Below are 15517 nucleotides of genomic sequence, written 5' to 3'. Positions count from 1 at the left end.
GGAGAGCCGAGAGATGGGATGCTGCAAGGGCTGCATGAATCCTGTCTCGTATGACTCCAACCTTCTCTTCTGGAAGGGCGATAGTACCTTCTGCTGTGTTGAACTGCGCCCCTAGGAAAACAAGAGACTGAGTTGGATCTAGGTGACTCTTTTCTAAGTTCAGAAGCCACCCGAACTCCTGTAGAGTGGAGATGACTAGGTCTTTGTGCTCCAAGAGCTGATCTTTGTTCTGGGATAGCAGAAGAAGGTCGTCGAGATAGTGATGGAGACGAACACCTTTGACTCTGAGAAAGGCCACAACTGCCAAAAGAACTTTGGAGAAGACCCGTGGGGACGTTGTTAACCCAAAGGGAAGACATGTAAATTGAAGATGTTGAATGCCTACTGCAAAGCGGAGGTATTGTTGAAACTCCTTTGCCACGGGAACATGGAAGTAAGCATCCTTCAAATCGACTAATATCATCCAGTCCCCCAGATACACGGACTGCTGGATGGTAAGCAGAGATTCCATCTTGAACTTCTCTTTGCGAATGAAGGAATTGAGATGGGTCAAATCTATTACCGGCCTCCATGTGCCATTTTTCTTTTGAACCAGAAACAAAGGGGAATACATGCCCTCTCCACGTTCTTCTTCTGGAACGGGAACGGCTGCGCCTTGATCCAGTAAAGAGTTCACGTAGGTCAATAGGACTTGTTTCTTCTCTTTTGATTCTGGAAGATTTGTGGGAATAAATCTTAGCTTTGGGGTGCTGATAAAACCCCACTTGTGACCTGAGGAAATTGTTTTTACAGTCCAAAAATCCCGAATTGAGGCCGCCCAAACATGCCTGAAGTGGAGAAGACGAGCCCCCACCTGACAAGTTTGAGCGGGCCCAATTTCAAAAGGATTTCGCGGAATCCTGCTTGCCGGACGAACCCCCTTTTGAGGTATTTTTGAAAGAAGATTGCCTGGATCTCCATGACCTTGAGAATTCTCGACCAGGTCTATAGCTCCGCGCCTCCCTGGCACGATCAGGGCCTTGTCTTCTAGGAAATGGACGCCTTTGATTTTGAAGACGTCTGTCCTGGGGAAGAAACCCAGATTTCCCACCTGTAGCCCGGGATATGGCAGTATCCAGCTTGTTACCAAACAAAGATGACCCCTCAAAGGGAATACGGCACCAGGCCTGTTTGGATGCTGGATCCGCCAGCCATGGACGGAGCCATAACGCACGGCGAGCTGAGACTGCTGCTAACATATCCCGAGATATCAGGCGGATAACATCAATAGATGCCTCCCCCAAAAAGGCAGACGCCATCCTGATTTCTTGAATAGGGGAGTCTTTTGCTGATTCAATAGAAATACCCCTCAGGAATTCCTCTACAGAATCAGCCCAGGATTCTATGGCCTTGGATACCGCTGCCATTGCAAGCACTGGTTTGCAAGCCATTCCAGAAGTCAGATATATCCTCTTAAGGTCTGAATCGATCCGCCTTTCCAAAGGATCTTTAAAGGATACCGTATCCTCTAAGGGTAGGGTTACATATCTCACCAAACGCATGAGCGCTGCATCCACCAGTGGTGCTGACTCCAGGTGCTTCACATCCTCTTCTTTAAAGGGATATAATTTCAGGATTTTTGACTGCATGGAACCCTTTTTATCCACCTTGCTCCATTCCTCGGTAATAATGTCACCCAACTCTGAAAGGAAGGGAAAAAATTGTCGCTCCTTATTGAGCTGTTTAAAGAACTTTCTCTGCTTTGGTGGGGAAGTAACAGGGTCTTCCCACTTCAGAGCCTCTCTCACTGCTTTGACCAATGAAGGCACCAGTCCATAGTCAAAACCTAAACCAGGATCCTCACAGTCAGATTCACTATCTGAGATGGGAGCAGATAGGCGGCTTGGCTGAGAGGATTCCCATGTCTCCTGCAATGGGTTCTCTCCAGGTGGAGGAGCCAATAATTCTGACGGGGATTCACACAGCTGTAGAGCGTCCCTCTCCTGCAGAGACTCCTTCACAACCCGTCTTACTATTGACTCCAAACGCTGGTCTGCATCATCCCTTTCATCTGCAGCTTTGGAGAAGCAATGATCGCATAAGGATACGTCCGAAGGAACAGGCATCCTGCACCCCCAGCATGATTTTTCCGTACGCTTGCTGGAGTGAGCAGCAGGGGGGTGAGAATAATTCTTATTATGCTGTTCAGATCTTGACCTATGCTGGCTAGATCTTGAGGAGGATTTATGGCGGTGTGATCTTGATGATCCACTGCGTCTAGAAGTGTTAGGTTGTGGATCAGACCCAGAAGGGCTGTAAGGGTAAAACAGACAGAGAGAGAAAAGGATATACAGTCAATCCTACCTATGCCAAACACTCTCTCCAATATATAAAAAGCATAAATACTAAAGACCTACCTAACATGAGCGGGCTGGCCACTAGGAGGCAGTAAGGCGTCCATATTCACAATAAACCCACAGTTTAAGAAACACTGCAACTAAAGAGAAAAATAAAACACACATTTTTTTTTTTTTTTTTTTTTAAAAAGCATTTCCCCAGCCTAAGGGACACGCTCTTACCTTAAACCGCCGCGCTGACAGCCCCGGGAAGTCGCTGCGACCACTGCAAACATTCCCAGGGTTCTGACAGCTTCCAAAGCCTTTTAAATTTGGCGCCCGTGACGTCATCGCCGACGTCAGACGCGAGGCGCTCGCGCGCATGCGCGGGAACCAAGCCTCGGTCTCATACCGGGTTCGCACATGCGCAGAACGCCTGCATAACCCGGAAGTAGGAGAGAGGTTTGCTGGAACGCGGAAGCGAACGCAAACGGCATGGAGGAGACCGCAAGACAAACAAAAGAAATACACACAAATACAATGCTGCCATGGATAGATAAAAGGCTCACCACTCCACCAACGATCACCTGGCCGAACGGACTGGAACACACACGCCATACCTCCAGCAGATAATGGTCACCCATAACAACGGGACACAGACCGTGCGCACTCAGGTAGGAAATCCTTTCTTCAGCGCTACTCTGCAAATACTCTCCATACCCTGCTTAACAGTCAGGGCCTATCGGAGGAAAATTTCTCAGTCAATCAGCCAATCGATCGTCGTGAAGTTTTATTTCCAGGAAAGAAACCATCTGGTCCTACTGGGGAGGACAAAAAAGGAACACTGATAGTGGCCAGGAGCAAAGATTTATGGGAGTTGGGTCCTATTGGGTAATCGTGGAGGCGGGGCTACCCACACGTATGCTGCCATGGAGCCTTTCAGGAAATCAAGATTATGGTTAGTGCTCATCCTTGGAGAGATCTAGCTGCCCATTCAGGTCACAGAGTACTCAAAAAAGGCAAGAACAAACAATAGATTAACTATAGAGGAGTAATACCAGGAATAACATTTAGCCCACATTTACATTTGGCCATTTTAAAATGCCATTTGTCATGTCAAATCGCTGCCTATTGCTTGCAACAGCACCATCCAAATCAGTGCGATGCCGACTTTGCGGCGCCGCACCGATTTACAAAAGTATGTCCTGCACTACTTTTGGTGATTTCAGGGGCGATTTGAATAGACATCTGTGCATGAACCCGCACAGATGCCTGTCAAATTGCCCCAGGAAGTCGGACTGAAATGCCAGTTTGACGTTGTGCAAGTTCAACTGAACTCACAAGGTTTTTAAACCAGCCATCAGTGTGAACGTGTGCTAAAGGTTAGTTTCACCCTTTGTAACATGCTACATGTTACACCCATATTCAGGGTGTAACATGTTACATATGCACTGGCCCCCACTCTCCCTCAACCCCCCGTTCTGACAGCTAGCAATGGCTCTTCTCCCTCTGGCTACCTGTCGCAATCTAAAAGAAGTCATTACCGGGCAGCACTCCGCCCAGCTGCGTCATCTATTCCCTGTGTTCTGTGACTGGGAAAACTACAAGGTCGGACAGCCTTTGCGGCTCTTGGCTTGTAGTTCTCAATGAACTACCACAGCGCTGTTGAGCACTGTGGTAGTTCATTGAATTTCCTGCCTCAAGTGTAACTGCTTGCTTGTATCAGAGGTACGGGTAAACGGATACACAGACAGTCTGCAGGACCGTGGCATTACACCCACGATCTGCTGATCAAAGGTGCAATGCTTTACAGGTCCCTAACAAAAATAATAATAATAAATGCATATTTTTTTTACCTGCATAAATATGTTAATTTATTAAATTTTTTTTGGAAAGATGAACTTATCCTTTAGGATTTCAACCCATTGCTAGTTGCGCGTATCGGATTTCCACAATTTCCTCCATGTCATAGATTTCTTATACCATATGTAGCCATTCGGCAATTGTTGGTGCTTGGGTTTAATTATAATTTTCACCACATACTGAACTCATCTAATTTAACCTGTGAGTTACTACTTGTTTTTATTAAATATATGATTTATACTGCACTCAGTCTGGTGCCCCTCTGTTCCCATTTCTACACAGAGCCCATCACTTCACTCTAAGCCCCTGTACACACGGTCGGAGATTTCCACAACCAAATCCGTCGCATTTTGTCCGTCGGATCTTGTCCGAAACTGTTGCATACACACGGTCGGACAAAGTTGGCAAAAAATCCAATCTTTCAGAACGTGATGACATAATTTCGTTACGATGGGACTACATTCAGGCTAGTAGCCAATAGCTTTGATGTAGGAATTTGATCTGAGCATGCGTGGCACTTGGTCCGATCAAAATTCTCTACACATGATCGGAGTATGTCCGATCGGCCCAGTTGGTCGGGAAATATTTCCAACATGTTGGAAAATTGGGTCCGACGGATATTCCGACTGAATCAGTCTGATGCATACCACACACAGTCGGATTATCCGACGGCACGGTCCGATAGGACACATTCCGACGGATTCTCCGACCGTGTGTACAAGGGCTAAGGGAGCTGCCTCCAGGTGCTAATCATACAAGATCTCAGATCATTTATGGACATTATGTTTTAACAAATGTTTTAATATTATGTGTGCTTATTCACACACACACACACACACACACACATTTTATGTATACCTATATTCCAGTTGCTATATAATTTTATGTTATCACCATATCTAGCGCCGCTGTTCACCCCTGTTTTTAATTATAATGTCTGGGAATCAAAATTTTAGCAGCATTTAAAAAATGTCTAGTCAAAAACCATTTATACAGTTTCATGGAACAATTGGAAATGTGTAAAAGGCAACAGGCCAGAGTAAGTGTTATCTTTGTTTCAGTGATGAGAACAATGAGCTCTCATAGGACAGTCCCACCAGATAAGTAACAGAGTTCCTGAGGCCTGTCCATATCTCCAGCACAGATCTGAAGACAGCGGCTATCATAATTTCAGTTTTGTTGGGCTAGCGTACCAGCAAGTCAACAATTTGTAAGACATTTCCTGTAATCTGGTACTAATCGAGCATTTGTAAGCAAAGACACATGCTTGTTCCCACTGCTCATCAGAAAAACTTGTTTGGAGTGCAGTTTCCCACTGTGTCTCTGAGCTCTGTTAGGTCCCTCTTGGTCTGCAGATTGAACCCATGAATGAGTGACCCTCTCAAGCATAAAGATTAATATGGAGACAGTGACCTGAAAGACCTACATTTTCCAAATGGAGTAGATAATTGTTCAACTGGCGATAGGTCCAAAAAGAGAAATAGTGCTGCGGTCCCATCTCTGACTTCATGGGATCATATGACTTCAGCCTATTATTAAGAGGGGTGTCTTGTCATCTTTTGGTGGTATAATGTTTGCTTCCATGCCAGGTGGGATATTGGGGTTTTTGTGCAATTGGGGTAACTGGGGACAAAGATAAATCACATTCCTTAATCATCTTATTAAAACGCACCCAAAGTAGCTCCCACCCAGGGGCGGATCCAGAGTCTAATCTCGGGAGGGGCACTGCTATAAAATATGTTTTTTGGGGGGCAATTTATATGGGAAATGGCTGGTATTGGCGCTTCAATCATTACGGCACCATGGTTGTTATAGTGTCAGGATGATTGAAGCGCATTATTTCTATTAATACATTGTAATATAAAATTAAATGGTTCAACTCACCATAATGCAGAATCAGTGGGAGCCCTGAGGATGTCACTTGCCATGTCGCCTGCCACCAAATGTGGATTGTCACTTGTCACCAAATGCGGATTGTTACTTGCCACGTCAGCTGCCACACATTGCGGATTGTCACTTGCCACGTAGCCTGCCACACATTGCAGATTGCCACGTCAGCTGCCACACATTGCAGATTGCCACTTGCCACGTCACCTGCCACACATTGCAGATTGCCACTTGCCACGTCAGCTGCCACACATTGCGGATTGTCACTTGCCACGTAGCCTGCCACACATTGCAGATTGCCACTTGCCACGTCACCTGCCACACATTGCGGATTGTGACTTGCCACGTCACCTGCCACACATTGCGGATTGTCACTTGCCACGTCACCTGCCACACATTGCGGATTGTCACTTGCCACGTCGCCTGCCACCAGATGCGGATTGCCACGTAGCCTGCCACACATTGCGGATTGCCACTTGCCACGTCACCTGCCACACATTGCGGATTGTCACTTGCCAAGTTGCCTGACCCACATTGCGGATTGCCACTTGCCACGTCACCTGCCACACATTGGGGATTGTCACTTGCCACGTCACCTGCCACACATTGCGGATTGTCACTTGCCACGTTGCCTGCCACACATTGCGGATTGCCACGTCACCTGCCACACATTGCGGATTGTCACTTGCCACGTTGCCTGCCACACATTGCGGATTGCCACGTAGCCTGCCACACATTGCGGATTGTCACTTGCCACGTCACCTACCACACATTGCGGATTGCCACTTGCCACGTAGTCTGCCACACATTGTGGATTGCCACTTGCCACGTAGGCTGCCACACATTGCGGATTGTCACTTGCCACGTCACCTGCCACACATTGCGGATTGTCACTTGCCACGTCACCTGCCACACATTGCGGATTGTCACTTGCCACACATTGCGGATTGCCACTTGCCACGTAGTCTGCCACACATTGCGGATTGCCACTTGCCACGTAGCCTGCCACACATTGCGGATTGTCACCTACTGGTGGTCTTTTGTTGGGTCCCAGAGTGAAGATAGGCAGCAGAGAGATGATGCAATCTCTCTGCTGCACACAGCTTCCTACACAGTGAGGGCGGAACTGGAGGGATGCAGGGCAGTGAGAGATGATGTCATCTCCCTGCTCCCCTGCCTGCTGGCTTCCTGATTGGCCAGCAGCCCCCCCCTCACCCGTCCACTCAGCGCGGGTACCCGCGGAACCGGCCGCGCGGGTACCCGCGGAACCGACCGCGATTGGACCCGCGGAACCGGCCGCGGGTACCCGCGGAACCGGCCGCGATTGGACCCGCGGAACCGGCCCGCGGGTACCCGCGGAACCGGCCGCGATTGGACCCGCGGAACCGGCCCGCGGGTACCCGCGGAACCGGCCGCGATTGGACCAGCTGGCTGTATTCTCGGAGGGGGCAATTGACCCGTTGCCCCCCCCCTGGATCCGCCCCTGCTCCCACCAAAGGATGTTGCTGAATCTAATGTGAATGATTCCCCAATGGGATCCATGGCAAGAATTTAAAGGGCGAATATAGCAATGCTTCCAGTCCTTGTTCTTGGCATGAAAGTTCCAGTCCGATATTCTCACTAAATGTGGAGCGTAAATAACTTACATTTTTAACATTTTTTGTAAATTTCACATTATTGGTATCACAAGGTGGCTAATGAGCCCCCTATCTAATATCATTGCGCAGATGGCAGGTAATCTTTTGGGAGACTTAGAGGGTCAATTCGATTCCTAATTTTCTCCCTTGCTCTCTGCTCCAGTCCACTGAGCATAGGACTGTGCTTTATCTATTACGCACCTTTCTAACTGGGATTTTCAGAGCTAAGCATGTCCATATTCATAGTCAGGAGAGAAGAATACAATTCTGGCATCATCTATTGTGTACCCTGTCTCCCAGGTGGAACATCAGAGCTTAAGAACCACTGGGATTGTGTGTCAGTTAGGAGGGGGTGTGTTACCTTGTGACCAAATCGATTGGGTGGACATACAGCTGCCTAGATTCATTTTATAGCTAATCCCTGAGCCTGCTGAAAACTGTTACGGTAGCCATGAGCTTGTTTACCTACTTTGATTTTTCATATTAGACATGTGCTGAAGAGGTTAATGTGCCCTAGAAATATAGTTATTCTGGCTAATATTTTATCTACTCAACCAAATTGGTCAATTGTTTTCATTGCATTTGTCAAGTTCCTGAACGAAAACCTTTGTAGTGGATCAACAGTTATTTTAACCACTTCAGCTCCAGAAGGTTTACCCTCCTTTATGACCAGGCCATTTTTTGCAATACGGCACTGCCTTACTTTGACAATTGTGTTGTTGTGACCTAATATATGGGAGATAACTAAAGATACTTGTTTGACAACCTGGTCATGATATCGGTGGAGGGAGGAGAACAGCTGAGACCCTTCTGAAGTGGGAGATATCTATTTTTACATGCTGTTGGTGACCCTCTGTAGTGGGGGGGTCATGAAATTCTGGTAAGGAGTAATTTTGGCTGTATGGTGGTGGATCGAGCACTTGCTACACAGTAGAAGATTTGACGATTTCATCTATATTGGACTCTGTTGTAATTTAAATGTTTATATAATTACACATTGGGTGTTCACTATTTTGTTTTATATTTTTTCTTTTTCTTTTTTCGTTGTTCACTGTGATCAATTATCCTATGACCCTTATTCTTTAGGACTGGGGGTAATAGGCCTAATTTTGCACATTATTATTGAAATTTTGTCTAATGTTTTTTACTTCATTGAATTTTATGTGGGTTTATGATTTAGCGCAGCTTATTCAATTTTTCATGTGCGCAATTGTACCCAAATAAAACCAATGTCCCTTTTCCCCACAAATAGAGCTTTCTTTTGGTGGTATTTGATCAGCTCTGCAATTTTAAATTTTTTGCGCTATAAACAAAGACTGATGATTTTGAAAAAATAAAATAAAATTTTTACTTTCTGCTATAAAACATACCCAATAAAAATATGTAAAAAATCTAATTAATCAATTTAGGCCACTATGTATTCTGCTACATATTTTTGGTAAAAAAAAATCCCAATAAGCATATATTGAAGTTATAGCATCTACCAACTGTGAAATATTTTTCATTATTATTATTATTTTTGTTACTAGTAATGCCAGCGATTAGCAACTTACAGCAGGGCTGCGATATTGCGGCAGACAAATCTGACACCTAACAGACAGAGGATCAGTACATGCCCTCTCACAGAACAGCAAACTGCCTTGTTTACATAGAAAGATCGCCGTTCTGCCTGTCTCCCGAACAATTAGCCGGTCCCATCAAACATCGTGCCCTCTGAACCTGCTGATTGGCTCCTGCTGTGTTCAATCACATACATCTGTAGGCACTCCCCTTCTTCTCAAAACCGCAAAGAGGAATTAATTAGTTCATAATCACTGTACAGATCTTGGCAGCAGGAGATTGTTTTGCCCTTTCACCCCATCCTTACATCTGAACTCCAATCTATCTTTTCAGGGACCTGTTTATTAACCCTTCTCCTCCACTATCCTGCACATTAACCTGATCATTTCCATCCTTCCTATGTATGTGACCTGTATACATTGCATTTAGTGCATCTAATGCACCATTACCAAGCTCTGTGTTTTAAAGGAGAAAACAAAAACACATACCCACCTTGATGCTGTAGCATCGGTTTGATGCTACAGCTGTTCCTTGCCGGCTCTAAGTTCACTGACTGCTCAGCTCTCGGTCAGCCACTACTCTGTGCTCTGCCCCTTCGCCCTTCTTGCACTCACTGGAGCACTGAGGCTGGGGAGGAGGCAGGAGCAGTTGGCTCCAGCTTCAGCCATGCACTGACAGGCTCTGCCAGCTGCTGATCAGCCATTTGGGTGGATCCCAACAATATGGCTGGGATCCTTCTGGAGCCTGGAGCGGATCTATGATGTCAGCTGAAAGCAGGCAATAGATTGCTATCGGCTGATTCTGGGTGACAGGTGAGCAAACGTAAGTGCACTCCTGTGACCCAGAAGAGAACTTTGGCCAAAAAGGAGTTGGCTATATTTCTCTTCTAACCGTCTCAATACCAGCATTTTTCTAAATTTCCCTAAAAATTGTTGCAAAAAATTACTACTGTGTCTATTTTTTCAAACTGTGTTCATTTTATGGGTATTTACTCTGTATTTGTATTTTTATTTTTACCATAATTTTTTTTTTCAAAATGGTTTGATCGTATATGTAGTAACAAAAAAAAAAAAAAAAAACCCAAACTGTGGTTTTAAAATATCACCAACAAAAGCTGTTATAAAAAAAATGTTATACAATTCATTTGGTTACAGCATTACATTGCCTCATCTTCTTATCTCTCTCCTTTTTTTGGTGGACTGTTCACGCTTTTAATTAGTCCACGTTTTTTATTTGTATTATTTGTGATTATATCAAAAAAAAATTTGCACATAGGGTGAAAAATTATGTTATGAGGGTAATGACATCATTTTGCACTATATGATTTCTAGCGCAGCTTTCTTTGTTAATTATTGTATATGCAGTAAAGCATGCTTGCTATACTCACTGTCGAAGGGGATTGTGTAAAAAGGCTGTTTGTTCCTGGCTTCTGATCCTCCCCTCCTTCCACTGCCCCCTAATAATTTTCCTGATAACACAGAGTCTATGGAGTCCGGCTTTTTTTTTTGGGAGAGTGCATGTGATCAGCAGAGGGTCAATCAGCACTGTCCACCCAGAGGGTCAGGGGTCTTGAAGTCTGATAGGACAGTCAGAAAACTCCTCCTACATGCTTTAACCAGTGCTTGGCTGTACACTGATAGAAGGCACAAGACTGCTTAACTGCAGATTAGAAAAGGCATTTGGCAGTTTATATTTACTAACATGATAACATTTTTCATGTTCTGTGTACTGTGGGAGATCAGATATAGTGAATACAGGCTCCTGGGTTTAGTAACAGTTTAAGGTAATATATTTTAACACATTTAGTGCTAACCACAAAGGAGCCACTTGTTAATTTTGAGTTTTCTGTTCGCGTCAACTCCAATAACAACCTCAGCCTCTCTGGCACAACTGGTTGAATGAAAGTCACTGTAAGCATGTGTAAGGACACAAGTATGGATACCTTTATCCTGTATTGATCAATAAGGAATTGGCATTGTGTTCAGAAAACTTGGTCCGTCCAATCCAATATGTCAAACAAAAGAAAACCTAGTGCACAAGGCACAGTATAACCCCTCAGTATTTTTGAATGACAGACCAAGTATGGAGTAAGAAATGTTTATTTCATAGTCACAATTGTGACTTTCTTTCTGTTATGTCTGAAAGAGAAAATAAATCTTCTTTCTTGGAGCACAGGCAACAATAAATTCACAACAGAGTTTCTTCTTGCTCTGTCCAATATTAAACATTGTCTGGAGTTGGGCTTTAATGTTTACTATGCTGATACTCCAACATAGTTAACAAGCAACAGATTACTCCTACCACTCTTACTGAAGTAAATGAAACTAAAAAGTACAGGAATAATTAGGCATTGTTTTATATCATCAATTGTTGTTTTTTCTTGTCAGGTTTCCAATAATAAAGTGACATCCCACAAGTGACTATACTAATGTTTTGACAAATAGGACAATTTTCAGACATGAATAATTGGTACACTGATTTATCAACATCTGCAGTATCTGTGACTTGCACAGCAGGATTTTAGCTGAAGGAGAAATAGACAGATATATTTATTGTTAACTATGTTGACATAAGTATTTGTACACAGAACCCCTGACAAGGAAAAGCAGAGAAGCGTGGAAAACGTCAAAAAGACATTCTGGATTATTTACTAAGGCAAACAGCAGTGTTTAAAGTGCAGTTACATGCAGCAACTCACCATCAATCAGTAACGTGACTTATGTCTGTTAATGGGTGTTGCATTGCTTCATTAAAGGACAATTCAAATAAAATATTCAAGCTTTGCATTTCTTAAGCACACCTATGAGAACATCATGGACGGCCACTGGTGACCTTCTTCTTAATAAAGAGATTTGCCTGTCTAGTTATACGGATCCACTGACCTTAATACTTTGAGTGGCTAACATGGAAAGTGTATGCATGCCTGGAAAGTCAGAAATCCGGCATGTAGTGGAAGCGCGCATTGCCGCATTTTTTTCTGTGATTTAGGCGTGTTTTCATGGGTCATGCATAGGGCCGTCTATTCCATGCGTCTGTTGTGCGGCAAAATCGCACCACAACAGGGGTACTATTAAGAATGACTGGCACCCAAACTTCATGTATTTTAATGCCATTTGCATGCTGGGTCCATGACATCCGAAGGAACGGTGCCACCAGGTGACATAGCCAGATAGCCCGCCTCTTGCCTATATAAGAACTGTAAAATGGCTTAGCCTGCAGTAAGCCAGCCTTCAAGTCGTGGTAGCTTTTTCATTTTTTTTTGCAGGTGAGGTGGGCGGCGTGAGTGACGATCGTTTTACATCGGGGGACACTATTTTTTTTTCTTTTAAATTGTGTGTTTTTATTACACTTTGACACTTTTTTGGTGAATGGGTAGGGGTACTATGTACCCGATACTCATTCACATAGGAAGGGGGATCTGGGGGCCCACTTGTTAAAGGGGGCTTCCAGATTCCGCTAAGCCCCCTGGCTGCAGACCCCCCCACAACCCCCAGCCACGGTTATGGGGATGAGGCCCTTGTCCCCATCAACATGGGGACAAGGTGCTTTCAGCATCGTGCATCGTGCATCAGATGCTGGAGCATCGTGTATGAAAATGTCCAGGATGGAGGGGAGAGAGAGACCAATAATCTTTTCAGCCGTCTTCACTAGCCGCTGCAGAGTCTTGCGGTCAGCAGAACTGCAGTTCCCATACCAAAGATGCACCTGGTCAGCACGCTTTCAATGGTTCCACTATGGAATGTAGTAAGGATGTGTGGAGGGAGACTGGCTTTTTTAAGGCAGGGGAGAACATGTTGTGCCTTCTTGTTTAGTGATGTGATGTTGGTTGTCCAGGAAAGATCCTCTGAAATGTGCACTCCCTGGAATTTAATACTGCTTACTCTCTCCACAGTTAAGCTGTCAGTGGGAGGGTAATCATCAGAATTTCTCCTGAAACCATCACAATCTTTTTCTTTTGCTTACATTAAGGAACGGGTTGTTTGTACTACACCATTTAACCAGTTGGTTGGAGCTGAACTTGGCAGTATAGTCGTGGGTCAGCAGTGTCACAGGGGTTCAGGGGTTGTCAGGGGTTCTGTGTGCCTCGAGCACTACCTGGAACCCCCATATGCCTTTTATGGCAAACTACTACTGCATACAAGCCTCCCATATACTTCAATTGATTCGCTGTTCGGGATAGAACGGTTTGGGAGTTCTGCTGCAAACCAAATGGAGCTGTTCTGTCAATCTCTACTTGGGAATAATGACCTCCCTGTACACACGGTCGGACTTTCCAACGGAAAATGTGTGATTGGATTGTGTTGTCGGAAAATCCGATTGTGTGTGGGCTCCATCTGACTTTTTCCGTCGGAATTTCGGACACACAAAGTTTGAAAGCTGGATCTAAAATTTTCCGACAACAAAATCGGATCGTTTAAATTCTGATCGTGTGTAGTCAATTTCGACGGACAAAGTGCCATGCATGCTCAGAATAAATTACAAGCCCGTTTTTAGTCCTGTTGTATGTCACCGCGTTCGGAACGATTGGATTTTCCAACAACTTGCATGACCGTGTGTATGCAAGACAAGTTTGGGCCAAAATCCATCGGAAAAAATCTGACGGATTTTGTCATTGGAAAGCCCAACCTGTACAGAAACCAAGGAGCTGAATAAGCACTGTATGGTATGAAATGTTTAGATCTATGCATCATTTATTGTGCCATGGAATAATTCTGTATTAAATGTTATTGTAAAATAAACATTATATACCATTTTAAAAAATACACTCAACTTATACACATAATTTAAACTGACCATAAACCATTAATATATACACTGTATGCTGCCCTAGGTATTGGCTCAAGAGTGTTGTTGCAGTAAATGCAAGCCTAGTTAGAGTAAGTGTAAAGCTTTGTTTTTTAAATAATAAAGACGTTTAGACTTTCAAGCTCCGTGCAATGGAATTGCGTTCCTTTTCACATCTAGGCATTTTTGGCACATTTTCTGCTCTAAGCCTCAACTCTAAAAACTCCCCAACAAGACAAATCCTATTCATTTCAATGGCCCCTGTTCCCATCGGAGCAATCTGTCACCTTAAGCAAAATGCCTGTTACTCAAAAATTACATGAGATTCTTTGTTGGCAGATTACACGCATTTTACTGCTTTTCATTGGTCACTTGTCAACTCAAAACGCTTGCACAAAAACACTGAAACCCAAGAAAAAACTAATGAAAAACGCCTATAAAAATAGCAATGCCTAGATGTGAAAAGAGCCTCAACCTTCTATTTTCGGGGGGGCCGCCATGACTGGCTCCTCTATGTGCCTTGCTGTCTATGGGAGCACTCATACAGGCTTGCTCTCGAGACTTGATGTCTGTGTCTGTAGCCTTGCCCCCAATCCCTCCTCACTGGCTTTGATTGACAGCATAAGTGCCAGTGACATTCTGCTGGCTCAAAAAAGCCTGCAAGACTGGGAGGTGAGGGGAGGGAAGAGCTGAAGATGGACACAGTGCTGGATTGAATAAGGGGTCAAGTAATTAAAGGGGGGATGCTGGTGCCTTAAAATTTTTTACTTTATTGCAAGGAATGCATTATGGTAAAACCTATTTGGGCTTTCTATTTCAATTTCATTGTAGCTGATGAAGCTTCACAGTGGGACTACATCTCTGGTACAAAGTAGTCAGCCCCACTCCTACAGCCCCCAGCAATGGATATTATGAATGTGCTTTTTGAATACAGTAAAATACATTTAAACAATAAAGCAGCAGCACCCTTTGTGTCCAACAAAAAGCACACTCTCCTTTCACTCTTTGTTGTGGCATATAAAGAAATAGCCAAAATATAAGGAAACCACTTACCTTCAGCAGCTTCATCACTTCCAAAGTTTTGTCTGTAGAAGAGCATTAATTCTACATTGTAGCATTTATAGATTATGACCAGAAAAACGAATACGATAAAGATAGCACCCAGACCTCCAGCAAGCTCAATGTTGTATCTTAACTCTATAAAAACAATAAAAAAAAATAAAGAAAATAATTAATTCACAAAGAAAGATCATCCAGCTAATGCGTTTACCAGTCTTGTACTACTCCAGGTGAAAGTATTTGGTGAGTTCTATGCCGAGAATATACTAGACACACATTTATGATCTCTCCCATAAGATGATTTGAAAAATCACTGAAATGATAACCTGTGCTTAGGGGGTTGTGCCCAATACATGAGATTAAATGAATACCAAAGGCGCATTTTTTTTTCTTTAAATACAAAACATGTTA

General features: G+C 44.1%; 1 protein-coding gene and 1 long non-coding RNA gene across 2 annotated transcripts in view; one reads left to right on the top strand and one right to left on the bottom strand.

Moving 5' to 3' along the window:
* Window positions 1-15517, bottom strand: part of IL1RAPL2 (interleukin 1 receptor accessory protein like 2) — a 1165568-nt gene that overhangs the window by 18660 nt on the left and 1131391 nt on the right. Inside the window, exon 9 of the mRNA XM_077484766.1 lies at window positions 15101-15244. Within this exon, the coding sequence (XP_077340892.1) occupies window positions 15101-15244 (144 nt within the window). The remainder of the gene's footprint in view (window positions 1-15100; window positions 15245-15517) is intronic.
* LOC143986179 (uncharacterized) overlaps window positions 1-15517 on the top strand; it is a 457706-nt gene that overhangs the window by 416677 nt on the left and 25512 nt on the right. The gene's annotated exons all lie outside the window — the stretch shown is intronic.

This window comes from Lithobates pipiens, unplaced genomic scaffold (assembly GCF_037356315.1).
Source record: "Lithobates pipiens isolate NorthernLeopardFrog02 unplaced genomic scaffold, aLitPip1_a1.2 Scaffold_1, whole genome shotgun sequence".
NCBI lineage: Eukaryota > Metazoa > Chordata > Amphibia > Anura > Ranidae > Lithobates > Lithobates pipiens.
The sequence above is the reverse complement of the archived record's forward strand: the minus strand, read 5'-3'. Positions and strand labels throughout refer to the sequence as shown.